We start from the raw sequence: 24,319 nt of genomic DNA, 5'->3' as shown, positions 1-24,319 counted from the left end.
TGAGGGTTTCAGTAAAAGATCTCCGGAACTCAGAGAGAATCTTCTTCCTCCAGATATCGTGATTTTCTAGGCTATGTACAGTGGTGTTTTGGAGTGTATCTCTTTGTGTGTAATAATGGCCACCTTTAGTTGGATTTTTGCTTTGTATGGCAGCCGATTGAGCACTTTCAGATGTGGAGTGATGTGGTCAGATTTTCTAGATCCTGTTATGAGTCTTGCGGCTGCATTAAGACAAGCTTTTAGTGGGGCTGTTGAGATCTTGGGTAGTCCTGATGAAGTTGTACATCTGTATTCGGTCCTAAAGATGACTAATGCCTGGACTGACATTTTGAGGTCTGATGTTTAGTTGAATGGTTTCAGTTTTCTAAGATAGCTCAGGTGAAAGTGGGCATTTTCTACCATTGTGTTGATGTGGATTTGCATGTTTAGATTCTTATCCAGAGTAATTCCTAGCGACTTGGTAGAGTCCACAAGGATCGGAGTACAATTTAGCGCAGTGATGATCTTAGTTCAATCCTTTATCATTGTACAGATGTAGGGGGGAAATCAGAAGGAATTCTGTTTTTGCGAGTTTACCTTAAGGTGATTGTTTGTTAGCCATTGAACTTTCTTTCATTAATGCCTGGTTCATCGCCTTGATCTCTTCCAGCGACATAATGTTAATATACATCTGTTTGTCCTTCGCATATATGTGGAAGGAGATGTTCGCCTGCTGTAATATTTAGTTTAGTGGGTCGACATATTGAGTTAGCAGTAATGGGGATAGTGTTGAGGCTTGTGGTACTCCAACTAGATTAGGGGACAGTAAAGATAGTTTTTGATTCACCAGAAATCTTTGTGATCTGTTCTCCAAAAAGGGTTAAACCATTCTAGGACTGTTCCCCATAATCCCATTCTTTTCTCAAGTCGCTCAAGTATTTTGCCATGGTTAACAGTGTTGAATGCAGACGAGAGGTCAAGAAGAACTAACAGACAAGTTTTGTGTGATTGGGGCTACATTTTGTTCCATCTGTCGTTCTTATTCCATTCAGAGAGGTTAACCTGGGATTTTTTGAGAAACTATGTTTTAAACTTCTGTTGTCCTGGGCAATGGTTGCTGGGTCCGAAGGATAAGAGTTTTGTGTGATTGTAGGAGTAGCAGTCAATGACATATGTTTTTTAGCTGGGTGGCTACCTTTTGCCGGTCTGCTTCTAGGAGCTTCTCACTATGTGATCTGTGTGAGACAAATATTGGATTAAGGGGAATTGAGCAGGGACTTGTATTGGGGCTTGGAGCTAGGAGGCTATTGGAGATAGGTAGTGATTTGGCTTCTAAGTGCTGTGGGTTGCTGTCCCGTGTTTCTATGATTCTAGTCGTAGGCTTTGGCTGCTGCGACTCCTGAGAAATTATTGATTCTGTTTTATCAGATTGACTCTTAGGTTGTAGATCAGCTAGTGTGAGTAGGAATTGTTATAAACAAGATCCTTTACCGTGGCAAAATAGTTGTCAAATTGTTCTTGATCCTTATTGGCTGCTTGGATAAGTACTGTGCCATTTTTATAGGATGTTATATTCAGATTTGCTCTTAGATTTTATGAGGGTGCTATCAGTATCTTGGTGCCACACAGAATGTTGTTCCTTTCCAGGATATTTAGTAACTTAGTCAAGGTAGTGCGCCATTTTGCCATTTTTCTAGTGAAAAATATTAGGTCATTAATAATGACTCTTTTTTATGTTGAAGGAGGGGTCTGTTTTTGAAGATTTTGGTTGCATTTCTCGAGAGATTGGAGGCGTATAGTATAGTGTAGGAATTAATTCCTGTCGGTTTCAGATTGGCTCCTGCCATATTTGTTGTTATTGTGTTCACTCCCTATCTACTCTTTCCTTTATTACCTTAGCGATCACGTCATCAAAGAATCAGATAGTTTGTGAGATGCTTAAAATGATCTATTGGGTCAGTCAACATCAATTAAATGGCAGTCACTACCACATGGCTTCTTCTTTGTGGGAAGCTTACTGTGGAAGTCTAAGGAAGCAGATATCTTTACCAGAGTGACCTTTGTCTTAAAAATTATCTATGGGTCGGTCATATCAATTTATTGGCAGTCATTTCAACATGGCTGCCTCTTTGTGGGCAGATTACAATGAAAGTCCTTTCTCTATTTCGCCATCCCCTTGGTATTTGCCCTCTTTCTATTGCTCTTACCATGGACAATTGCTCAGCTCTTTGCCATTTTGAGGTTTAGGCAGCTTCAAGGGAATGGGAGGTGGAACATGGCTGGGGTAGTAAACTGCCACAGTACTGCTGTGTTCGTCTTTTTTAAATATTCATTTGTTTTGTTGTCCTCTTTCTCTTTCTCTCATCTGTAGTCCTCCAACAGCTGTGTTTTATCCAGGACTTGGTGACACGTGGTTCCCCTTCAGTGGGGCAGGCAGCTGTTGTCACTGTGAATTCCAGTGGCCTCCGAGTGGGGCACTCCTTCAGTCCTGAATATTCCTTACCGAGAGAGGAAGGAAGGCGCCCTTTTTCAGAGATCCTCTTGTTTAGCACCGAGAGCGATCCACCTGCTCTGGTGTTGCAGGCAGTAGTTGTTAAATTGCCCTTGTGCCTGTTATATCCTATGTCTCCTATTTCCTTGCCGCTCAGCCTGTGTGAGTGTGATGTAATAGAATGTTCATGAGTGCATGGTTTAGATGAGTGGTCAGTTGGAATGAGTGGGGTTGAGCAGCAGGATGCTGTTCCCGGTGGGGCTTGTACCATCTTACCTGTAACTGAATAAACTACATAATCTACACTACTGGCTACTGGACTAATTACCTACAAGGACCCTACTTCGTTTACAAAAGAGGCGACGATTTTTTAAGAACTACAAGTGCAGAAACAAGAAATTACTAAGAAACTAAAAAGAAGATTCCCAGAATCTGTAAAGAATCCTGAAATTAAGCCTGTGCAACGCCTGGAAGCTCCGCCAGTGTCTTCTACAACAGACAGGCTACAAAAGTATATTTTTTGGCGTTTGACTTTATAAGTCTTCCAGAACTATTTAAGGGTGGTATATTATGGACCGTGTCGTGAACTGCACTTCACATGGAAAAAATTGGCAGTGTTAGTTTGTCAGCAGCTGGCAGCAGGTAAATGTTTGAACAACTTTGATTTTAAAACCAATTTACTGCCTTGGCTATGCGGTGAACCGGCAGAATGTGTTTTTGATGCTAGCCATGTATGGGCGTTGTGAAGAATTGCAGTGAAACGGCAGCGTGTATTTTTTAGGCTACCCATGCATGGACTTTGTGAACATTGACTGCAGTGTTGTTTGACAGTGTGTGGACTAATCTGGAGGCATTTCGCTGTCGGGGGCATGGGTAGACTCCCAAAGAGTGTTTGGCAGAATTTCACAGTAACGGTTGGAGTGCAGTGGTAACCTTAAGCGGTGGAGACAACGGTGAGCAGTTGTAGCTGGGTGCCTGCCTCCGCGTGTGTTTTGATTCAAACACCTACCGGCATTCTGTTAGCGGGTGCAAGGTTATCCTGAGAGCCTGGCTTACCACGAGTGAAGCCCTCCTGCCAGTCCCAGTCCATTGTGGTTAACAAATGCGAGTAGAAAGGATGCACTCCATATTTATTCTGTATTACAATTTAATCCATCACATTTTTGAAAAGTGCGTGCAACTTGATCAAGTGCTTTGCCCTGGTTGCACTTATAATCAAATGAATGGCAATGAGGCAAATTAGCGCCCCAAATCAAGTGCACTGCAAAAAAGTGCCAACTTGGCTCCAATTTCCGAACAGTAATCCATAATTTTGTTCAATATTTGCAAATTACTCCATAATTTCACCGATACTCCGTTTTTCACTCCTCTTTTTATCAGGCTCAACATGAGGGGTTTCATATGGCTATTTCCCACGCTTCTTATGTGTAAACTGTGCCCATCCAGGCCTCTAGCTTAAACACGACAGATGCCAGGGTTCGTTATAAGCAGTGTTTATTTCTCTCCCAATGCATTTCGGGCGGAATACGCCCTTCGTCAGGGGACACTGTAATTTAACAATAAAAACAAGTCCATATTATACACTGATTAATTGGAAATTCTTGCTTTTGTAAAAAACATATTATTAATAAAATATGACATATATGCGTACATTTCAGATTCTAATAGTAGTGTCTACACAATGCACCGAATTAATTACTGTGAATCATAATGCCTCCTCATTACTATACATCGTTAATCATACTATGCTTCTTCGTTCCATGCACATGAACACAGTCTCTATATCCCGTCACATTTAGATATCCTTGCTGGAAAATCTTTGTTTAATGAAGCTCTTGCGTTGAGCCCATACTATAAACTAATGTCTCTCTCTACATTATTCCATGCAAACCTGCTCGCCTATTTCCCAACTATGCCAAGCATACTTACTCACCACCTCCCATGTCCCTTTAACTTTTCCACTGCGCGCACCTTGCATTTTACCATGGTAAAAAATATCCACATTCCCCATGTATAACGTTCGATATTTCACCTCCTCTTTCACCGTTCTTAAACATTAGTTAGTCGAGCACTAGCACACATACCTGCTTCTGAAATTACTAAGGCTCCATTCTAACGGTTCCCGACCGAAGTCTTAACTCTATGCTCTACAGCGTGCTTTTAGATCTGACATAACTAGTCTCCTGCTTTGTGATTGGTGCTGAACGCCTAATCATCGCAACGCGCTCCAGCTGAACATTATTACTTCTATGTAAACACTACATAAACCACAATGCAATACTTCTGCATGTATCCAGTGAGTAATGACTCATATTAAACACCACATAAACTGTAGTCAGTAAATAATAATACGTTCGAAAATACGTGTCCCTACGATTTCATCCTGTGACCATGTCTCTTATGTTTTAAAGCGCCGCTTTGTTTCCGAACCCAAGTGTTTTTTCTCCCTCTCAGTGGGCCGTCTTAATTTCATTTGTCCGTTCAATTTTCCTCTCACCACTTCTTGTCTTGTCGGGTGCTACCCTTTGATAGGGCAAAATATTGTGGTTAACAAATGCGAGTAGAAAGGATGCACTCCATATTTATTCTGTATTACAATTTAATCCATCACATTTTTGAAAAGTGCGTGCAACTTGATCAAGTGCTTTGCCCTGGTTGCACTTATAATCAAATGAATGGCAATGAGGCAAATTAGCGCCCCAAATCAAGTGAAGTAATAATGTTCAGCTGGAGCGCGTTTAAGAACGGTGAAAGAGGAGGTGAAATATCGAACGTTATACATGGGGAATGTGGATATTTTTTACCATGGTAAAATGCAAGGTGCGCGCAGTGGAAAAGTTAAAGGGACATGGGAGGTGGTGAGTAAGTATGCTTGGCATAGTTGGGAAATAGGCGAGCAGGTTTGCATGGAATAATGTAGAGAGAGACATTAGTTTATAGTATGGGCTCAACGCAAGAGCTTCATTAAACAAAGATTTTCCAGCAAGGATATCTAAATGTGACGGGATATAGAGACTGTGTTCATGTGCATGGAACGAAGAAGCATAGTATGATTAACGATGTATAGTAATGAGGAGGCATTATGATTCACAGTAATTAATTCGGTGCATTGTGTAGACACTACTATTAGAATCTGAAATGTACGCATATATGTCATATTTTATTAATAATATGTTTTTTACAAAAGCAAGAATTTCCAATTAATCAGTGTATAATATGGACTTGTTTTTATTGTTAAATTACAGTGTCCCCTGACGAAGGGCGTATTCCGCCCGAAATGCATTGGGAGAGAAATAAACACTGCTTATAACGAACCCTGGCATCTGTCGTGTTTAAGCTAGAGGCCTGGATGGGCACAGTTTACACATAAGAAGCGTGGGAAATAGCCATATGAAACCCCTCATGTTGAGCCTGATAAAAAGAGGAGTGAAAAACGGAGTATCGGTGAAATTATGGAGTAATTTGCAAATATTGAACAAAATGATGGATTACTGTTCGGAAATTGGAGCCAAGTTGGCACTTTTTTGCAGTGCACTTGATTTGGGGCGCTAATTTGCCTCATTGCCATCCAGTCCATTGTGGGTCATAGTGAGAGACATGTACTGACAATGTAAAGCCGTAACCCCAGAGCGCTGATGTTATTGGCAGTCCTGCAGCACGATGCAATTCATCGTGCAAGAATGCTGGACATCGCCTTGGCAACCAACAGCGCCGCGTTATTGAAGATGGCGAATCTGCATGCGGCAAGGCAGGACAAAGCTGTTCTTCAGGAAAGTAGTTTAGAGGCAACATATCGACACAGCACAATCCAGAACTACGCAAGGAGGAAGATACCTCTGAATATTGATTAAAGGTGACTACCTTAATTGTTTAAAAAATATATATTTTTTGTCAAGCGCTGCTTGCATTCTACTCAGAAACCCACGCTAACTGATCCTGCTTAAGGATGATTGCGCATGTGTGATGTAATAGAATGTTCATGAGTGCATGGTTTGGATGAGTGGTCAGTTGGAATGAGTGGGGTTGAGCAGCAGGATGCTGTTCCCAGTGGGGCTTGTACCATCTTACCTCTAACTGAATAAACTACATAATTTACACTACTGGCTACTGGACTAATTACCTACAAGGACCCTACTTCGCTTACAAAAGTGACTTCCCCTGCTGCTGTCAGCCCTTCACCTAGAACCACAGGCGGTCATGCTGCAGTGGAGTTCCTGCCGTGTCTTCACTTGCCTCTTTTCCACCCCAGCCAGACCAGGAGGTGGTTGCTGGTTATCCCACAGGAAGGGGAGGTGGGGTTGTACATATTGGCCCCAGCCTTCCACGCCTGTGTGGTGGGTCCGAACGGATTTCTGCCTCTTAGTGCAAGTTCTGTCTGGGCTCTCCCAGTCAACCGTGCTCTCCCAGTCGCCTGTGCTGCTAGGCCCATCCTCCCACGCCCCACCTTGTCTGTTGTTCCCGCAATCGACCTACGGATGCGGGTGATATCGTACATCCGGTTGGAGGACTGCTCCTGTCCCCTTTCGGAGGTGTTCTGATCCTTGGAAGCAGTAAGTCCTCTATTCTGTTATATTCTTGAGTATGAGTCGATGGTCCAATGTCAATTCAATGATGTGATGTTGTGATCCAAGGCTTAACTGGGATTTGTTGCTTGATGGAGTTATCCTCAGCCTCGAGCTCCTTCCTCGAGCTCCTCTCCATCCGGAGGCCTTTTTATATGATCATATACCTCCTTACCATTAGGAGGAGTCTTTCTATCTTCATGATGATGATAGCTACTGCTTTGATTATTTCTTTCTATCAGTTCTGACGGTTGCTACAGCAGCTGTGAGGGAACTCAGCTGCTATTAGTCTTTTGCCAAAATGTTACTTGCTCTCTTCCAAAAAAACTCTTATGTGTTCTCGCTAGGATAGGTTAGGTCCTTTAGATTAGGAGAGGGACACATTCCTTTAAGGAACACGCTATTTTTTATGCTGTCTCTAACCAACATTTTTCTTGATATTTCTCTAAACAGACTTATTTGACTAACTTGAATAAAAGAACAAAAGTACAGACTAATCTCCTAATGAGAGATAAAGCATTTAAAACGTAATCAAACATCTCATCATTGATTGATCATTAAATGCTGTAAATTGATGAATATTTTAGAAATGTATTCAGGTTGTGCTCCATTCTAAAAGTGTGGCAAAGATTTGTCGACCGTAACAAGACATTTGTGTGGAAAATTAGAGTTTCGATTTGTAAGTTCAAGGTGGAGATATTTATCAACTTTTAATGAGATTTCCACACTTGCATAGTCAAAATCAGAAAGTTCTTGATGTATGCCAAAAGATCAGAAAGGTTTGACAGAGCTACTTTGGAAACAGTCACATCTAAAAGTCTGGACAAAATGATAAGCCAGTTGGTCAGTAATACAGGGCAGGCCCATGCCAAATAAAGAGAGAGAGCCTCAGGGTGAGGAAATCATGCATATCTGGTGTCATCGTGTAAGCCAAAAGATTTAAGCTTAAATGTAGAAATCTGCAGCAAAATAGTAATTGTCTAATAATAAATGAAATGTTTCTGACAGCAGAGTTTCAAAATCAGCATTTCAATATTGTCTATCTGAGAGAGTCTGTTTCCATGATCTTAATCATATCCACATATATTTTGGGGACTAATTGAATAGAGTCAGTTTTGTAAATCAACTGTGTCAGCGTTTAAATATCTGAGGCTTTTGTGCACTGGAATATTGTCTGCAGCACACACCTAAGTCTGAAATAGAGGAAAATTGCTAACAGTGTTGTGCCTCCAAGTGCCTTGAGTTGGAAAAAGCACCAAAGAGTGGCACTCCTGGTTGATAGCACTCTTGTGTACCCATTCCAGCTTAGCCATTTGATGCAGAACATGACTGGGATGTGAGGAGCATCAGCCCCTGGGAGCTCAGCTGAACATAAAAGACTGATAGCAAAGAGCTCCCCAACGAAGTGCAAGACAAATTTCTGCACAACACTGGATCCATTTGAATAGAAGTATGAAGCACAGGATGGACAGAGTTCAACACCTTGCGTGCGGCGCCGATTCTCCCCCGGTGCTGGACATTCCAGAACAGGGTGTGGTCGTGACGGAACCATTCCGTCATCAGCACAGCTCAACCGTGACTGATGACGGAATGGTTCCGTCACAAGCATCGAAGGGGTTAAGAGGGCATGGAGAGGCAGCGTCAGGACTCAGGTGAGACGACAGATTCACAGGAAGTGGAGGTGCTGGAGAACGGGTTGATGCAGGATGAGAAGGGAACACTAGACTCATGTTAGAGAATCTCATGCACACACTTCCTGGGTTGAGGTAATTTCCAGGTCATATAGGGTAGCGTCCTATTTACTCATTTTAGGAACCGGGGGGCGTATTACCAACAAGTAGCGATAATTATGCCTAAATAGGCTTAGCGACGATTTTTTTTATCACTGCCTATCGTTGGATATGTTAGCCGAGAAAACATACTATTAGCAACGTTTTTCTCCATTGTGCTAAAATATCCAGCGATAGCGGCGAAATGCGTGAATATCGCTGAGAATACAGCGATAATCACGCATTAGCGACAAAATGCTCTTAGCCATGTTATCCACCTCCCATTGGATAACATGGCTAAGATCTGGTCTGGCAGGTGTTAATATTTGGAGATATTTGCGCTTAGAGCGAATATTTCCATCGCTACGCCTGCCTTGCTAATAGGCGATAGCGACATTAGCAGTCGCTAACTGGTTGGGTACCCCACTTTGCATGTCATTAGCGATAAACATCGCTGACATGCAAAGCAGGCCCCAAACCGCTCGCTATCGCCTAAAAGCTGTGGCTAACATCAGTTAGCGACATCTTGCTAATAGCGTGATAGAATTATCGCCGCTTAGCGGCCGCAATTGCCTATCGCCCTGCTTGATAATATGCCCCCCAGTCCAGCTCGTGGACATGTGTTGCATGGTTGCATTGGCTTTCTGATTTTCCCTTTAGTTCACACTGATTGTGGTGTCACTTCACTGTTTGTTATTTTTACCTTTATAATAATCCACATTTGTAAAGCACACAATCACCCGTAAGGGTCTCTAGGCGCTGGGGGCCGTCGGGAAGATTAAGCGAGCTATTGCCCAGAGTCACATGGTGCTGGGCTAACCTGCCGCCGGAGCAGGGGATCGAACCGTGATTCCCAGATTTCAGCGTCAGTCGCCCTGGCCGCGGCGCCACACCTCTCATACAGTTCCCTTAGTCCCATTCCTGCCTTGTATTGTTAGTTGTGCTGTCTCTTTTCTCAATTCTCATAGACTCGTACTTGTGCATGTTCGGCTACACTCAAGGGCCTGGAGCAGATTCCAGGGCAGCGCCTGGCTTGTCACAGCACCATCGGCTGCTGGAACCGTTAAGCCTGGTTTTCGTTGTTTATTGTTGTTGCTATCCAGCTGATATATTATACCTACTGAATGTCCTCTGTCTTTCAGCTAATCAGATCTATCATGTCATGTAGACAGAAGGATGCCACCTCTTAAAAAAGACAAAATATCGGGGAGTGTGCTCCAATCTGAATATTTTCTCTCTCACTCTATTCCATGCTCCCCCCCCTCCCGGCTTCTGTGTCTAGTGATGTATTCCAACTTTTTCACCAGCACAAATATCAAGAGATACCAGGAGCTTTCAGTCGGTCTGCAATACCGAAATCCGACAGACATCCTTTCTCTCTGTCTCAAGGTAAGGCAAATACAGCAGCTGGCATGCCAGTAATAAGCAAACTGTGCTCGAGCACTCAAAATTAGACTTCTAAATTAGATGCTGAAAATCCCCTGTTGGATGGGGCAGTATAACATAACATAACACGTGTATTTGTAGAGTGCGCATTCACCCTTAGGCATCTTAGGCTGAATAAAAGATTTTTATTGTTACCCTACTCAATTGTACTCCTTATATCGACCTCAGATGGATGAAAGGTTGAGTGGACCCGCCAGTATTTGAACCTGTGACCATGAGGTCGAACACAGGCCCTTGCAGTAGATGCAATAGTCCACTGAGCCACCAGACCCGGCTGGTAGGTAGAAGATATTAGGAAAACCAATCTTGTTTTTAGAGGATCTTTCACCATATTCTGTGTTGTTTAACTGACATATAAATTTAAATAGCATCCTTCTACAAGTGTTGAAGAATGGTCTAATAATAGGTACTGGTATGTTATTAAAGAGTTAAAGGAATTTGTGAATAGTAACCATTTTGATGAGTGCTTTATGACCCGCCAACAAGAAAGGGAGCAGCACCCATATATCATATCCTTTCCTTTAGCCAGCACGTGTCCATAATTATTTGTACTAAGCACAGTAATTGTGACTACCAGAAATCTCACTTAGTCATCTCACCATTTCAATGGAAAATCCAGCTCAAATCAAGAGTTCAGATGTCAGCTGGAAAATCTCAGTTTTACTCCAGATGAACTAGAGACCGAACATATCATCAAAACCATAAATTGCACTATTAATGGAGTCTAAATTCTCATGTGGTTGTTTACTTATAACACTAAACCACCTGCATATACTGACAGCAGGCTACCACATCTGCCCACAAGTAAACCACATCACAATTGGTATTTTCTTAGGGGCTTATTTACGAGCCCCCTGCGCCGCTGGAGTGTCACTTATTGCGAAGCTCAGGGGGCGCAGATTACAAAGCCATATCCATGAGTTTGTACAAACTATGGGGTCGATTAGGATCGCGGACGGACTTGAGTCCGTCCGCGACCCCTGAGGAGGAGGGAACGTCCGCATGGGCTGCGGCGTTCCCTCCGATCAAATTAGGATGTGACCGCCAGGGTGGCGGTCACATCCTCTATCACTAACATTGCGGCGGGTGCAGCTTCAAGCTGCATCCGCCGCAATGTAAAAAATCCATGCACAGCATTTGCGTGCACAAAGCGGCAGGCACCGCGCGGTGCCTGCTGCATTGTGCACGCAAATGCAGGGGGGTACCATAGGTACCCCCCATGTGCACCCCCCACCCCACCTTCACCCAGGGGGCCCGCAACGGGCCCCCAAAGTGAAGGTCCGTATGCTTTTCCACAGCGGTAAAGCCGCCGCGGAAAAGCATATATTTTCAGACATCCTAATATGCCTGGCGGTGTCTGATAGACACCGCCAGACATGTTAGTGCTTTTCCGCCGCGGTCGCCTTCCGACCGCGGCGAAAAAGCGGCGGACAGATTATCAGACCCACCAGCCATCCTAATTTGGCGGTGGGTCTTTGGAGTCTCCGCCGCGGTTTTTCCGCATCCTCCAGGCCGGCGGACACTTCCGCCGGCCCGGAGGATGCGGAAAACCGCCATCCTAATCGGCCCCTATGTGTGGCTTTCATTGATATGGAGTAAGGCAAGGCAGCACAAATTGTTGTGTTACCTTACTCTGCGGACTGGAGGCATTCCATGGACATTGCTGTGGGTTTTCCCATGCAACACCCATGAATTTTGAAGCTGCCTCAGAGTTACAAGGCCATGTAAACCTGGCGAAGTGCAAAATACAACTCCCAAGGTGAAGCGTAATGAGGAGAAATGTCTTTATTTCTCCTTTCTATGTGTGCTCAGGAAGAGGAAAATGCCTCTTAGGATTGTTTCTGTGCAGCAAGGTGCCCATCCTGCACTAAAACAACCCTGCTGACAACCTAGGCACACGTGCACCATGGTGCAAGGGTGCCTGCGTTGGCGCTAGGCAGCCGAAACAGCCTCAGCACATGAGAAAGGACAGGAATGCACCATATTACATAAATACGGTGCATTCCTGCCCTTTCTCTCTGGCGTAAGATAGCGTAGCAAGGTGACTTGATGCACTGCCCTACGACAAAGCCCCACAAAAAAGGGCTTTAGTATGCAAACCAAAGGCTCTAGCATAATGTTAAATAATAACAGTGATGGAGCAACCCTGCCAGGTGCCCATGGAGGTCGCAAAAAAAGGTAACATGTAACTATTTATTTTCACACAAAGAATATTTGTATATTTGCAAATATGAAATTCCTGTCTTGCGAGTCAAAGGGCTTCTCAGTATCTAAAAAGACAGTGTAGCTTTGAGGTCCAGGGGTGTTTGATATAAGACTACAACGAGGATGTGGAGATATGACATATATGGAACAAGCTTAGTGGCTATGATTTCGCCAGTATTTTGGTATATGTGTTAATTAAGGAGAGCGGTTGGAACATACATATATTTTTTGGGTGTTTTTTTTTAATTAACACAACCACAACTGCCTCACAGAGCACTCGGGGTAGCATCCCATTAAGACGCACATCTTCATACATGGCTTAAAGATGTGGGCTAGAAACTTCCCATACTCCTGGTAAAATGAATTCATCAGTCCATCATTAACTGGTGCTATATCACTAGACATGGATTTGATAATCATAATTTCCTCAACAGAGATAATTTGTGAAAGTGGTTCTTTCGCACTATCTTCTAACGAGGTCAATGTAATTCCCTCAGAATAGGTTCAGAAGTCAGCATCTGAAGACAACAATCTGCGATGACTAGAGCAGGGTGTAATATTCTGTTAAGGCTTCAAGGATATCTTGGTTGTCTCTTACCATAATTATCAAAACTCTTCACTATTGCCACGTCATTAGATGTTCCTGTTGGACAAAATAACCATGCAAGTTACTTGCCAGTCACTACTCCTGACCCTGACAACTAGTTGAAGAACAGTTATTAAGAAATCTGATTTCATGGTCAGCTTCAGTTCTAAATACTAAGAATTTCTAGTTACTTGCATAATGTTTCTCTACTCCTTGAGGCTGCATATGCTGCCACCAACACACATAATTCCCGCTCCATCTTCCCAAGTGTGTATTGAAGAGAGTATCTCAGCAGGCTTAGAGATGTATACACCCTTGATATCCGCCTTAAAGGCATCCCAGAGTTTGGTAGGCTGGGATCAGATCCCAAATTCATTCGAAGTTATTGCCAAATGGCTGACTCAGCTCATATTTAAATGCTACATTTAGTAGTGTCTGGGAAGAGACGAGCCACCTTTCATGCTTAAAATGCCCCAAGTTCAGGCCAACCACGATGGAGTGCAGTCCGGATGCAGGGAATAGGTTAGTCTCAGGGAAGAGTTACCTTCTCAAATCTGGAGTGAAGAATTCTGTTCACATTGGAGGAGGCCATGAGGAGGAGTTTTTCAGCATGAAGGGCGGGGTGAGCATCACAAGTAATTTCTGTGCTGTGAAGAAACATTAGGTACTGGAACTTTGCGTTGGTGTTTGCCATGGACTGTCATTGCTGTAGCATGAAGTGCAGGTTTCATGTTGCTAGCCATCGCAGATGGTCACTGTTGACATTAAGAGCAGGTCCAGCTAGAGCTTTGCGTTAGCAGCAGTCACGGGTGGTCTATCTGTGGTGAACAGAGGTCGCTTCACGGTCACAAAGTCCCCATAGTTCATGATTTTCACCTTTACTTTTGGGGGAGCTCTCACTGTTGCCAGCCAAGACTCCAGGACCTGTGGGGCACCTATCAGGATTAGGATTCCCTCAAGCAGAGTCCAGCTGCAGGGCTCAGGCAGGTCCAGTTAGTGCTGGTCAGCTGGGCAGTTCCAGAGAGGTCTCTGGAAATTTTTTGTGTCCCTGTAATTCACAGAGGAGGCAAGCCGCCTGACCCTTAGAGTCACTCGGGTTAACCTTGAATCAAGGCAAGCATATCCAATCTTACTTCTTCAGACAGCGAGGAAATCCTCCAAGAAGCAGGGAAGTCCTTCTTCTGAATCTTCCAAAGGCCCAGGAATGTTCTGAAGAGTGGTTTTGAAGGTCCCATTTTTTATACTTGGTTTAAAACTCTGTGTGGGGTAACTCACTGACCTGCCCCCAAAACTGGCTCTCGTCAGCTGTTTCCCTTGCCCTGGTCCTGTCTCCAAACTGTCTAGGGGGAACGAAGACAAGGGGAAGCCTGGTATCAGGTTACTTTGTGTGTCCTGTGTGCGAGGTCCTTTGCAATGTAATCAGGGTAGTGTCCAGCTTTTCCCCAGCTATCATGCCAGTAAGACCCTCTCACAGCCACACCCAGATCCCGTTGTTCACTGTCTAGGCCCAGAAAAAATTCTTGATGGTGGAACCGTAAATAGGCAGCTGGAAACTCCCAGATAGGCTTCAGAAACTTTGGTGCAGGAAAAGGCCAACTTTTAAAAGTGGCGTTTTCAAAATCGCGATCTCAAATCTGTCTTTATTAGGATTTTAATTTACAGTTCATTTGAGTATAAAGTGCAAGGGTAAAGTACACAGAGTCCTATTGCCAACAAAAATCAGGAAGTAAAGGTAAAATGTTTGGGAAAATACCACGCCATGTGAAGTCTCTATTGCAATAGATATGCAGGCTGTGGAACCCGTGGTTTTATGAAGCAAGTGGCACTGGAGTTGCCTTTGACAAATATGGACATTTGGTAAGTCATTTCTATCTATTATTCCTACTATTGTAATGTTTATTTTGTGTACAGTGACAATATATTTTCACATTCCACATTCAATAGAAGAGCCGGCTTCTGATTTTACAGATGAAGGGGCAGATTTGCAAACATTTAACATTTTAAATTTCAAATAAAGTTTATTTTGAATTTACATTTGAACGCAACTCTTGCTTTGGGCTTGAAAGTTGCCTGAAAGTAACCCAAAGCAGTGCTTTGTGCTGCTTTACATAATTTTGCATCATAGTGTAATCCATGGGAAGTAGGTGGGCATTGCCATGCTCCCACCCATGGTTTTTGATGCAAAGCCCTCTCTACTAACATTAGTAAACACACAAACAGTGGTGGGAGGAATGTTTGCAATTTGTCTAACCATTCGGAGTCTCTCTGAGTGGCATTCCAACCCATCATTCTTTTGACCACTATGCCACGTCAGTTTGGATCCCACCATTTGCAAATCAGTCTTGACCCTGCTCCAATAGGAACAGTCCAGCCCAAACTGCCAGGCCAGGTCCTCACTCAACCAGAATACAAGCAAGCCAAGACCTTTTTGCCCTAGTTAGGGCTCATCAGTTGGGAGTAGCTGTATTACAGTGGCGCATGTACTTTGTGGCACAAAATGCTGCCAGGTGTCTAGTAATCATCCTCCTCAGTCTTGCACACTTATTTTTGACTTGCTGTTCTAAAATTACTATCAGCCATGAATGGTAAATTGGAAATGCCAAAACAGCCACTGGTGCATCCCAAAGTATGGGATCGCATGCGTCACATCATATCTGATAGCTTCTGTGTAAGTGTGCAGGCACCATGCCACATTCATGCACTTGCACGGTAAGGTAAACACAGCCATTTTGGCATTGGCTAGTGCTGATGCAAATAAGCATTGGCAAAGCCAAATCTTGGTTTTAAGAAGAGATCCCGATAGCTTAGCAAATGCTTGCTTAACACGCAGGTGTAATTTGAAAAATACATAAGAGGCTTTGGCACTTATTTAGGAATGACAAATGCATGTCCAATGCACAGCTAAATTATGTTTGTGCAGAGAGGCACAGTGTCAGGGGTGACCATTACTTACGAAAGCACAGTAAGGATTTACAAAGGTATGCACTTCCAAATGTGCACACTCATAGCATTGTCTTTGACTGCCCTTGGTCAAAGGCACTTTTCTCTTTGTATATGTGTTGCAGAAAGAAAGAGGAGAAAATTAGGAGAAATAAAAATATGTCTCCTCTTTATACCAGCCTCTGGAAGGCGCAGGAATTTGGCTCAAAACCATCTTTATAAGTCTTTGTAGATATTGATTTGCGTCAGAATCCATGGGGAGCTGTATGGGAATGCACCATTTATGGAATGCCTCCTTAACACAAAGTAATGCAAACCATCGCTTTGCATTCATTGCGTTACCTTTGCTTACAAACCAAAGCAAATTGCTCTTTGCATTGGTTTGTAATTACCAACCTGGATTTGGCGTTAAAAAGGCAAACCAAAACTGACGTAAAATCTTTGCAAATCTGGGCTATGTGGCTTTCAGCATTATAGTCTATACCATGGCATATCTGCAGTCCCTTTCACTGATTATTCAGCTAGAGCAGCTGCATTGTGGATCAGTGTAGGTAACATACCAATACTTCAAGAAATATAAAAGAGGGGCAGTTTAAAATGTTTTTGGCTTAAGGATAGTAAAACGTCTGAAAAAAAAGAAAGGGCTCATGTACTGAGACCTTATTGTGCAAGCGTTCCGACCTTTTATATTTGTATCATATAACAATAAATGGAACCACACATTCACCACCTCCATCATAGCTCTTTTATTTGCTTAAATAAATAATTTAGCATTGTAACTGAGCAGTTCCAACATAACCAGAGGTGTTCCATTTGTTATGCCGGCTTGTCAGTGCTGGTACCATACCTGGGCATATGCAGCTCCCTGCATACTAATCCTACAGCAGTTCCATCCTAGGGAGCTGGGCAAGAGGAAACTTTGTGGACAGACACGGACTAGAATTGGAAATCGGAAGCTCTGCTTGGCTTGAATGGGGAAGAATCGTGCAGTGCCATATTAACAGAGTTGTGTGCTGACGATGTCCTTGCAGTACGTAAACAAACGTTTAAACACGATGCTGAATTGTTCTCTGTGGCACAAATGTACATGAAGCATCCTCCATTGCAAATTTGTATGTGATGACAATTGGCGAGGGACAAGCCACTTTAAATATCATTTTGCACAATTGGCACCTAAAGGTCCACATTTTCCAAGAAATTTAGTAAAGCAGTGTAGGAAGTAAAGTTGCTGTGCTGTACTGTGCGCTGTTCTGCTCTGTCCCTGCACTGGTGCACTTTATGCTGCCATGCACCAGTGCAGACATCTTTGCCTCATAGCGCATGGTATCAGTGCTATTTTTGTACAGGAAGGGGTCTCTTCCTGTGCAAAAACTATTATTTTTATATTTTATATTTAATATGTTTCCTCTCTGTATATGTGCAGGACATGCAAAGAGGCAAAAAAGAGAAGAAATGAAAACAATGTTTCCTCATTACCGCTGCCTCACAATGGAGCCCGAGTTTGGCGTACATCCTTGTCTACACAGCTATGTAGATATGGATTTGCATCAAAACCCATGGATGGTTGCATGAGAATGCCAATTAAACCCGCCCTTGACGAAGTGTAATGCAAGGCAGTGCATTGGCAGCTTTGGATTACAATCGCAGTCCGGTTTCCGAGCCAACCACAGCACCGAGACCGCCCTCATTGCAGCCACTGACGACATCAGATCCCTGCTTTACAACGGGGAAACAGCGGCCCTCATCCTCCTGGACCTCTCTGCAGCGTTCGACACTGTCTGCCACTGCACCCTAGTGCAGCGCCTCAGCAACATCGGAGTTCAAGAGAAGGCACTGGAGTGGATCATCTCGTTCCTCGCCGGAAGAACCCAGAGAGTCCGCCTCTCCCCGTTCAGATCCGAGGCCACCGAAGTCATCTGCGGCGTACCACAAGGATCATCACTCAGCCCAACCCTCTTCAACATCTACATGAGCCCTCTCGCAGCGATTGCACGCAAACACAACCTCAACATCATCTCCTACGCCGACGACACCCAGCTGATCCTCTCCCTCACCAACGACCCCACCACCGCCAGAACCAGCCTGCACGAAGGGATGAAAGACGTCGCCGAATGGATGAAGGACAGCCGCCTGCAACTGAACTCAGACAAGACGGAAGTCCTCATCCTGGGATGATCGCTCTCCGCCTGGGACGACTCCTGCCCTGGGCAGCGCACCCAAACCAACGGACCACGCACGCAACCTGGGCATCATCCTGGACTCCTTCCTCGCGATGACCAAGCAAGTGAACGCAGTCTCATCAACCTGCTTCAACACCCTGCGCATGCTCCGAAAGATCTTCCGATGGATCCCCACCGAAACCAGGAAGACGGTCACCCAGGCCCTCGTCACCAGCCGTCTGGACTATGGAAACACCCTCTACGCGGGAACCACAGCTAAACTCCAGAAAAGACTCCAGCGCATCCAGAACGCCTCAGCACGACTCATCCTGGACATCCCGCGCCGCAGCCACATCTCTGCCCACCTGAAAGACCTACACTGGCTCCCCGTCAACAAGAGGATCACGTTCAGACTCCTCACCCACGCACACAAGGCTCTCCACGACTTGGGCCCGAAGTACCTCAACAGCCGCCTCACCTTCTACACACCCACCTGCCAGCTCCGATCCGCCAGCGTCGCCCTCGCCTCCGTCCCAAGATTTCGGAAATCCACCGTCGGAGGAAGATGCTTCTCCTACCTGGCAGCCAAGACATGGACCTCCCTCCCCACTCACCCACGGCTGACCCAGGACCACCTCTCCTTCAGGAAATTACTCAAGACCTGGCTGTTCGAGCAGTAGCGACCCCCCACCCCCCCTCAGCGCCTTGAGACCCTTACGGGTGAGTAGCACGCTATACAAATATTATGATTGATTGATTGATTGATTTCAATTGGATTGTAAATACCAGCACAACACTTTGAGTCATGTTTGTGCTAAAAAAGTAAAGCAAACCCAAAATAAAGTCGTGGGAAATTTTGGCCTACGTATTGAAATATCTTACATAATTTACACGCTTATTATTTTTGCCTTATTCACTTTAATGCTAGGATCTCAACCACAGTTAGTGCATTCTAATTTAGTAGATATGGCTTAGCGTGAAATCCTTGCGGTGTTTTCATTGGCCCACCTCCTTTATGCTTTTCTTCCATACATTAGCAGTAGAGTTTGTATTCTGTGATGCAAAGCCATTTGGTACTAATTCAAGTCAACTTTTAGCCCCAAAATACCCACAGTGCATGAACGTTTATTGGCTCTCCCATTTGTGCTGCTTTGTATTGCACCACTTAGAGACATGCACACTCATGCAATCTTAGTAGATATGTGACACAATTATACATACCTCTTGGCTCTCTGGCTCAGCTCTCACTGGTGTCTCTCCTCCCTCTGTTTCATTTGTCTCCTTCATGAGAAGGAAAAAGGAGGACAGGCGAATCAGCAGCAGATAGACAGATTTAGGAGCACAGAGGTGCAAATGTTTGAAATCAGAAAATGGCTTGAATGGATGGGTGGAATAAGCGTGGCGATGAAGGCAGCGTTCTCCCACATCCACACAAATCTGTCAATCGCACATGGTGCTCTGAAACTGTGCAGAAAATACATAGCAGTACTTTGGAGTGAAGGATGAAGTTGGTGAATGATAGTGAAAAGGTAAGCTATGGTATGAATGTGAGGATATGTGACTGATGGAGAAGAGCCGATAACTTTTAAGCCAGATGTTTCATCAAAATGTTTTTGGGAATAATACATATGGTTACTTTTTCTTAGGGGTGTAATTTAGATACTGGGGGATGTGTAGCACTACTTTCTTAACTTGTACAGTTTTGAAAATAGATGACTTATGGTAACTTTGACCCACCATAAAATCACAGACTCACTGGTTGTGTAAATATTGATATTTTTTCCTTTGAATGCATGCATCCCTTGCATCTCACTGTCTGCATCCTGTCAAAATTAGTACTTACCTGTTTTGTGAATTATGACACTCCTTTTACAAAAACAGACTCCTCTCATCAGCTTTCCTTACCTGGGTTAAATTTCCTTTCCTTCTAGTGCTCTCTGAACCTCATTACGAGTCAGTTGGATTTAAGTGTAGTGATACCAGGGCACGTAATCCTTGATTCCGAATGGTATTCTTGCACCTAAATCCGCGGATTACAAGATTTTGTGCCGCAGTATAGAAATTTGTTACAGGGTCCTTTTCTGCATGTATTCCATAGACAAACCCACTAATATTTGTCACTTTTAATTAGGGGTGCTGACGGTGGTTAGAGGGTGATATCCAAGGTTAGCGAAGATGTCTTGGTATGACCGCTGAATATCGACCCCAGAATACCAATTGGAGACAATATTGGGCAAAAAGTATCAAAAATAAAATATCAACAAGTAAATCTAATTTTTCTATAACTAACTCCACATATATGTACCTAAGTGGCACATATATATTCAAAGCACAAAGGTGAGTAGTTAGGAATAGTAAATCTATACGTCCCTATATTCACTTACCTTTCAATATTTTGTTCCCGGATATTCTGTCCTCAATATTCTTGTGCTATTATATTCTGGAGAGGGGCACTTAGTAGTACAACTGGTGTCGCTAGTATCACTACCGACATTGGTGGGAGTTTTGTATACTTTATGTTATGTTATGTTATATTTTATTTGTACAGCACACATCTACTAAAAGTGTCCCGGAGCTAACTCCAGAAAAATCAGAATTAATCCAGAAAAATTTGAATTAAAAGCTCAATATGCAGAAATATCAATGACATTTGGAGAGCCTGCAAACAGATTGCGCCCCTGTGGGCCCCTATTCAACTAGAGTGTGTCTGCCCTACTTGAAAGGATAACTAGAGGCCTACTCTCTCAGCTAATGTAGGACCAAAGTTCTTCCTCGCTTTTCAAACCCCAGGGGGGGCGAGTTCTTAGCTCAACTATGTATCTTGCCTCCAGTTGTCTAAGGAACCTGACTCGATCAGCCTCCCCCCCCCCCCCTCTTTCGATAGGACCTGATCCAGACAGAAGTAGCATAGTTTGTCACTCCTGGACTTATGGATCTCGGCAAAATGTCTGGCTACCGGGTTTAAATTATCACGATTGGTGTTCCAATATGCTTTTCTTTGCTGGATGGATTTTACTTCCAATATACTGGACACCGCACGGACACACCAGGCAGTACACTACAAAGTTTGAATTGCAGTTTAGCAGTTTGTTAATGCAACATCTAGCTTTTTTCCCTGGGACCAAATAATCTTTGGCCTTGGTGCTGTTCTTGCCTGCCTTACCGGCAGCGCAAGGAAAGAACCCTGTGATTGCTGTTCTCCTTGCTAAAGGTTCATCTACAAAGTGGCTCTGCACTAGAATATCCTTCAATGATGCATTTTTCTGTAGGTTATATCGGGTCTATCAGGCAATAACCACTGGATCACACTATCAATCTGAAGCACACCCCAATTTTTCTGGACCAGTTCCCTGATACTTTGGGCCAAGAAGTTGAGTATCAGCCTGACGGTTGTTGTGCCATTATCAGTGTCTGTGCTGATTGATGACCGAGTTGCGGGTTAGTAACTTCTGTCTATCTTTCAAGTGAACCTTTTCTGCAGCACCCTGCAGTACCTTCTTTTGATATCCCATTTACCTGAGTCTGTTGAGAGACTCCCTTTCAGCCTTAAAGTAGTCTTTGGAACGGGAGCAGTTACGTTTAAGTCTAAAAAGTTACCCATAGGGGATGCTGTTGTTTAAGCTGGGTTTCCTATACAATTTCATACATAGTTTCTAATCTGCTACAAAAACTAGAAGATCTAAAAAGACAACTTCCTTGTTACTGATATTACTTGTGATTCTCAAGTTTAAATTGTTCTCATTTAAGATTCGAATATAGTCTTCAGCCTCTGCGAGTGTTCCTTTCCAGACAATAAAGAGATAGTTGAGGTACCAAAGGGCTACCTTTTCTACCCAGAACTCATTGTCATCTGCCCAGCCACGTGTTTCTCCCACTAGCCTATGAAAAGATTTGCATAGCTGTGGGCGAAGCACGTGACCATGGCACTTTATTGTGTCTGCAAATACAGTTGATCTGCAAACAGGAAAATATTGTTATTAAGGCAGAATTTCACAATCTGAAGTAACATTCTACTTCTGTGCTTGATATTTGAGTGGTCAGATTTTCAGAAAAGATTCAAGAGCCACCAAACCCTGGAACTGTACAATGCAAGTAGAAAGGGTAGTAATATCTAGGGTAACCAGCAGGAAGTTCTCTTCCCACTGGATAATTTGTGTTAACCGTATGAAATCTGCGGTGTCCTGGATAAACAAACGGAGGTGCTTCACCATGGGAAAAAGGAAAAAGTCGGCATAAATAGTCACTCTCTCCAATAGGCTTCCTTTGGAGGACACTATCGGTCACCCCGGTGGCTTCATCATATCCTTGTGAGTTTAAGGCAGATGGTAGAACGTAGGAAGAACCGTGTGGTTAAAGATTCATCTACAAAGTGGCTCTGCACTAGAATATCCTTCAATGATGCATTTTTTGTGTAGGTAATTTCGGGTCTATTAGGCAATAACCACCCAGGCAAAATATAATGAATTGAGTCATGATTGAACAGATTTAGGCAATGTGTACATCTGTATTAGTCACAGTGACGTTCTAAGATAGCCAACAATGTATTTCAGTGTAGCACACGTTTTTTGGTCCTTCTTTTATTTTCATTATCAAGCTGCCAACCAAATGAATTTGTGTGTTGTTATAAGGTTTAATTTCATGAGTAGTAACTGACATTGACGAAGGCCAGGAGGCTGAAACGTCTTTGTCAGTATGTTTCCGAGTGGCACGATTAAATATTGCCTCCTCTTCTCTTGCTCCTGAGTACCCAGGAAGAACAAAAGGCTTAAGTAGTTAATGCCAACATTTAATAACATAAATATGGTACAGTGGAAGGGCTCAGTTGATTAGCCTTTTGGTGAATCACTTTGTTAGTGAATATATTATTGTCCGTCCAAATGATAGTAGAACAGAATAGGCTATATTGTCAGGGCCACTGGAGTTATGAACCATTCGATGACCAAATTATTCATCATGGTTGACTAAATTATATGCAAGAAATTGAACTTTTTGCTGTATGTGGCAGTATTATTGTGTTTTTTTCTATTTTAACACGTTCATGCTGTCTAAGCAAATGTTCAATCTAATTTGCACCAGTTTATTACCTGACTGCATTAGTTCAAAAATCAAAAGTCAACAGTTTTTTAGTAGATAATCTCTTTGTTTGGTAAAATAAATAACCAGCACAAAAGAAAAAGGTCAAGGCACCCTAGACCTGCACCGGTTTTTTGAGAAGTTCTAGGTAATGTAAACAGAGTGGTGGTAGTGCGCGAGCTGGGAACCTGACCTCCCTGGCTCCCTTAATATTTTGGAAAACCAAAATTAATGCCACAAACAAAGGTGCTCAGCACATACCAGTATATTTAGAATATTAGGAAGATAATGTAATACAATCTATTGGAGTGCAATCTAATATCAGTCACAATCACAATAAATACACTCCCAAATCCCAATAAATTTGCTGAAAACTTATCACAAAATGTTCTTCTTTCTTTATTTTGATAGATGATATTTTCATTCAATTGTTAAAAACATGATACATAATCATAGCCAATGCCGGGCGTTTCGACTCCATGAGTCTTCTTCAAGGCTTTTTTTATACTCTTGTATTCTTACTTTCCAACGAGTCTTGCTCAATAAACGCCCAATGGTTTAATTTGCGTATTCCTATCTTTCTGGTGCAATCGTGTTTGCCACGGAGCACAGGTAAATATTCTCCAAAGTGACGCAGTTTAACCTCAATATATTCCACAGTAGTATCTCACTGTCTCAATTATTTATCGATGAAACAGAGCGTACGGTCCGATGTCCGAATTCGTGAAGTTTCAGGCAAGAAGCTTCACGAATTCAGACATCGGCCCGTATACTCTGTGGAATATATTGAGGTTAAACTGTGTCACTTTGGAGAATATTTATGTACTAGTACCCTAGTACAGTACACCATGTGTGCTCAGGGCCTGTAAATCAAATGCTGGTGGTGGGCTTGCAGCACTGGTTGTGCCACCCACAGAAGCAGCTTGTAATGTGTGGCTGAGGCCTGCCATTGCAGAGCCTGTGTGCAGTCTGGGACTGCCATGTCGACTTGGCAAATGCACCCACTTGCTAGTCTCTAAACCTTCCCTTTTCTACATATCAGTCACCCCTAAGGTAGGCTCAAGGGCAGGGTGCATTGTATGTAAAAGGTAGGCCATGCCCTGATTTGG

The 24,319-nt window shown here is 43.4% G+C and overlaps 1 protein-coding gene across 4 annotated transcripts in view; it reads right to left on the bottom strand.

Annotated features, from left to right (window-relative positions):
- Positions 1-24,319, bottom strand: part of AMPH (amphiphysin) — a 959,953-nt gene that overhangs the window by 20,948 nt on the left and 914,686 nt on the right. For all 4 annotated transcript variants that reach the window (XM_078688208.1, XM_078688209.1, XM_078688210.1 and 1 more), the window contains one exon: positions 19,359-19,418. In XM_078688208.1, the coding sequence (XP_078544334.1) occupies positions 19,359-19,418 (60 nt within the window). The remainder of the gene's footprint in view (positions 1-19,358; positions 19,419-24,319) is intronic.

The sequence above is a fragment of the Lissotriton helveticus genome, chromosome 4_1 (genome assembly GCF_964261635.1).
Source record: "Lissotriton helveticus chromosome 4_1, aLisHel1.1, whole genome shotgun sequence".
Lineage (NCBI taxonomy): Eukaryota > Metazoa > Chordata > Amphibia > Caudata > Salamandridae > Lissotriton > Lissotriton helveticus.
This window is presented reverse-complemented; position numbering and strand designations above follow the sequence as displayed.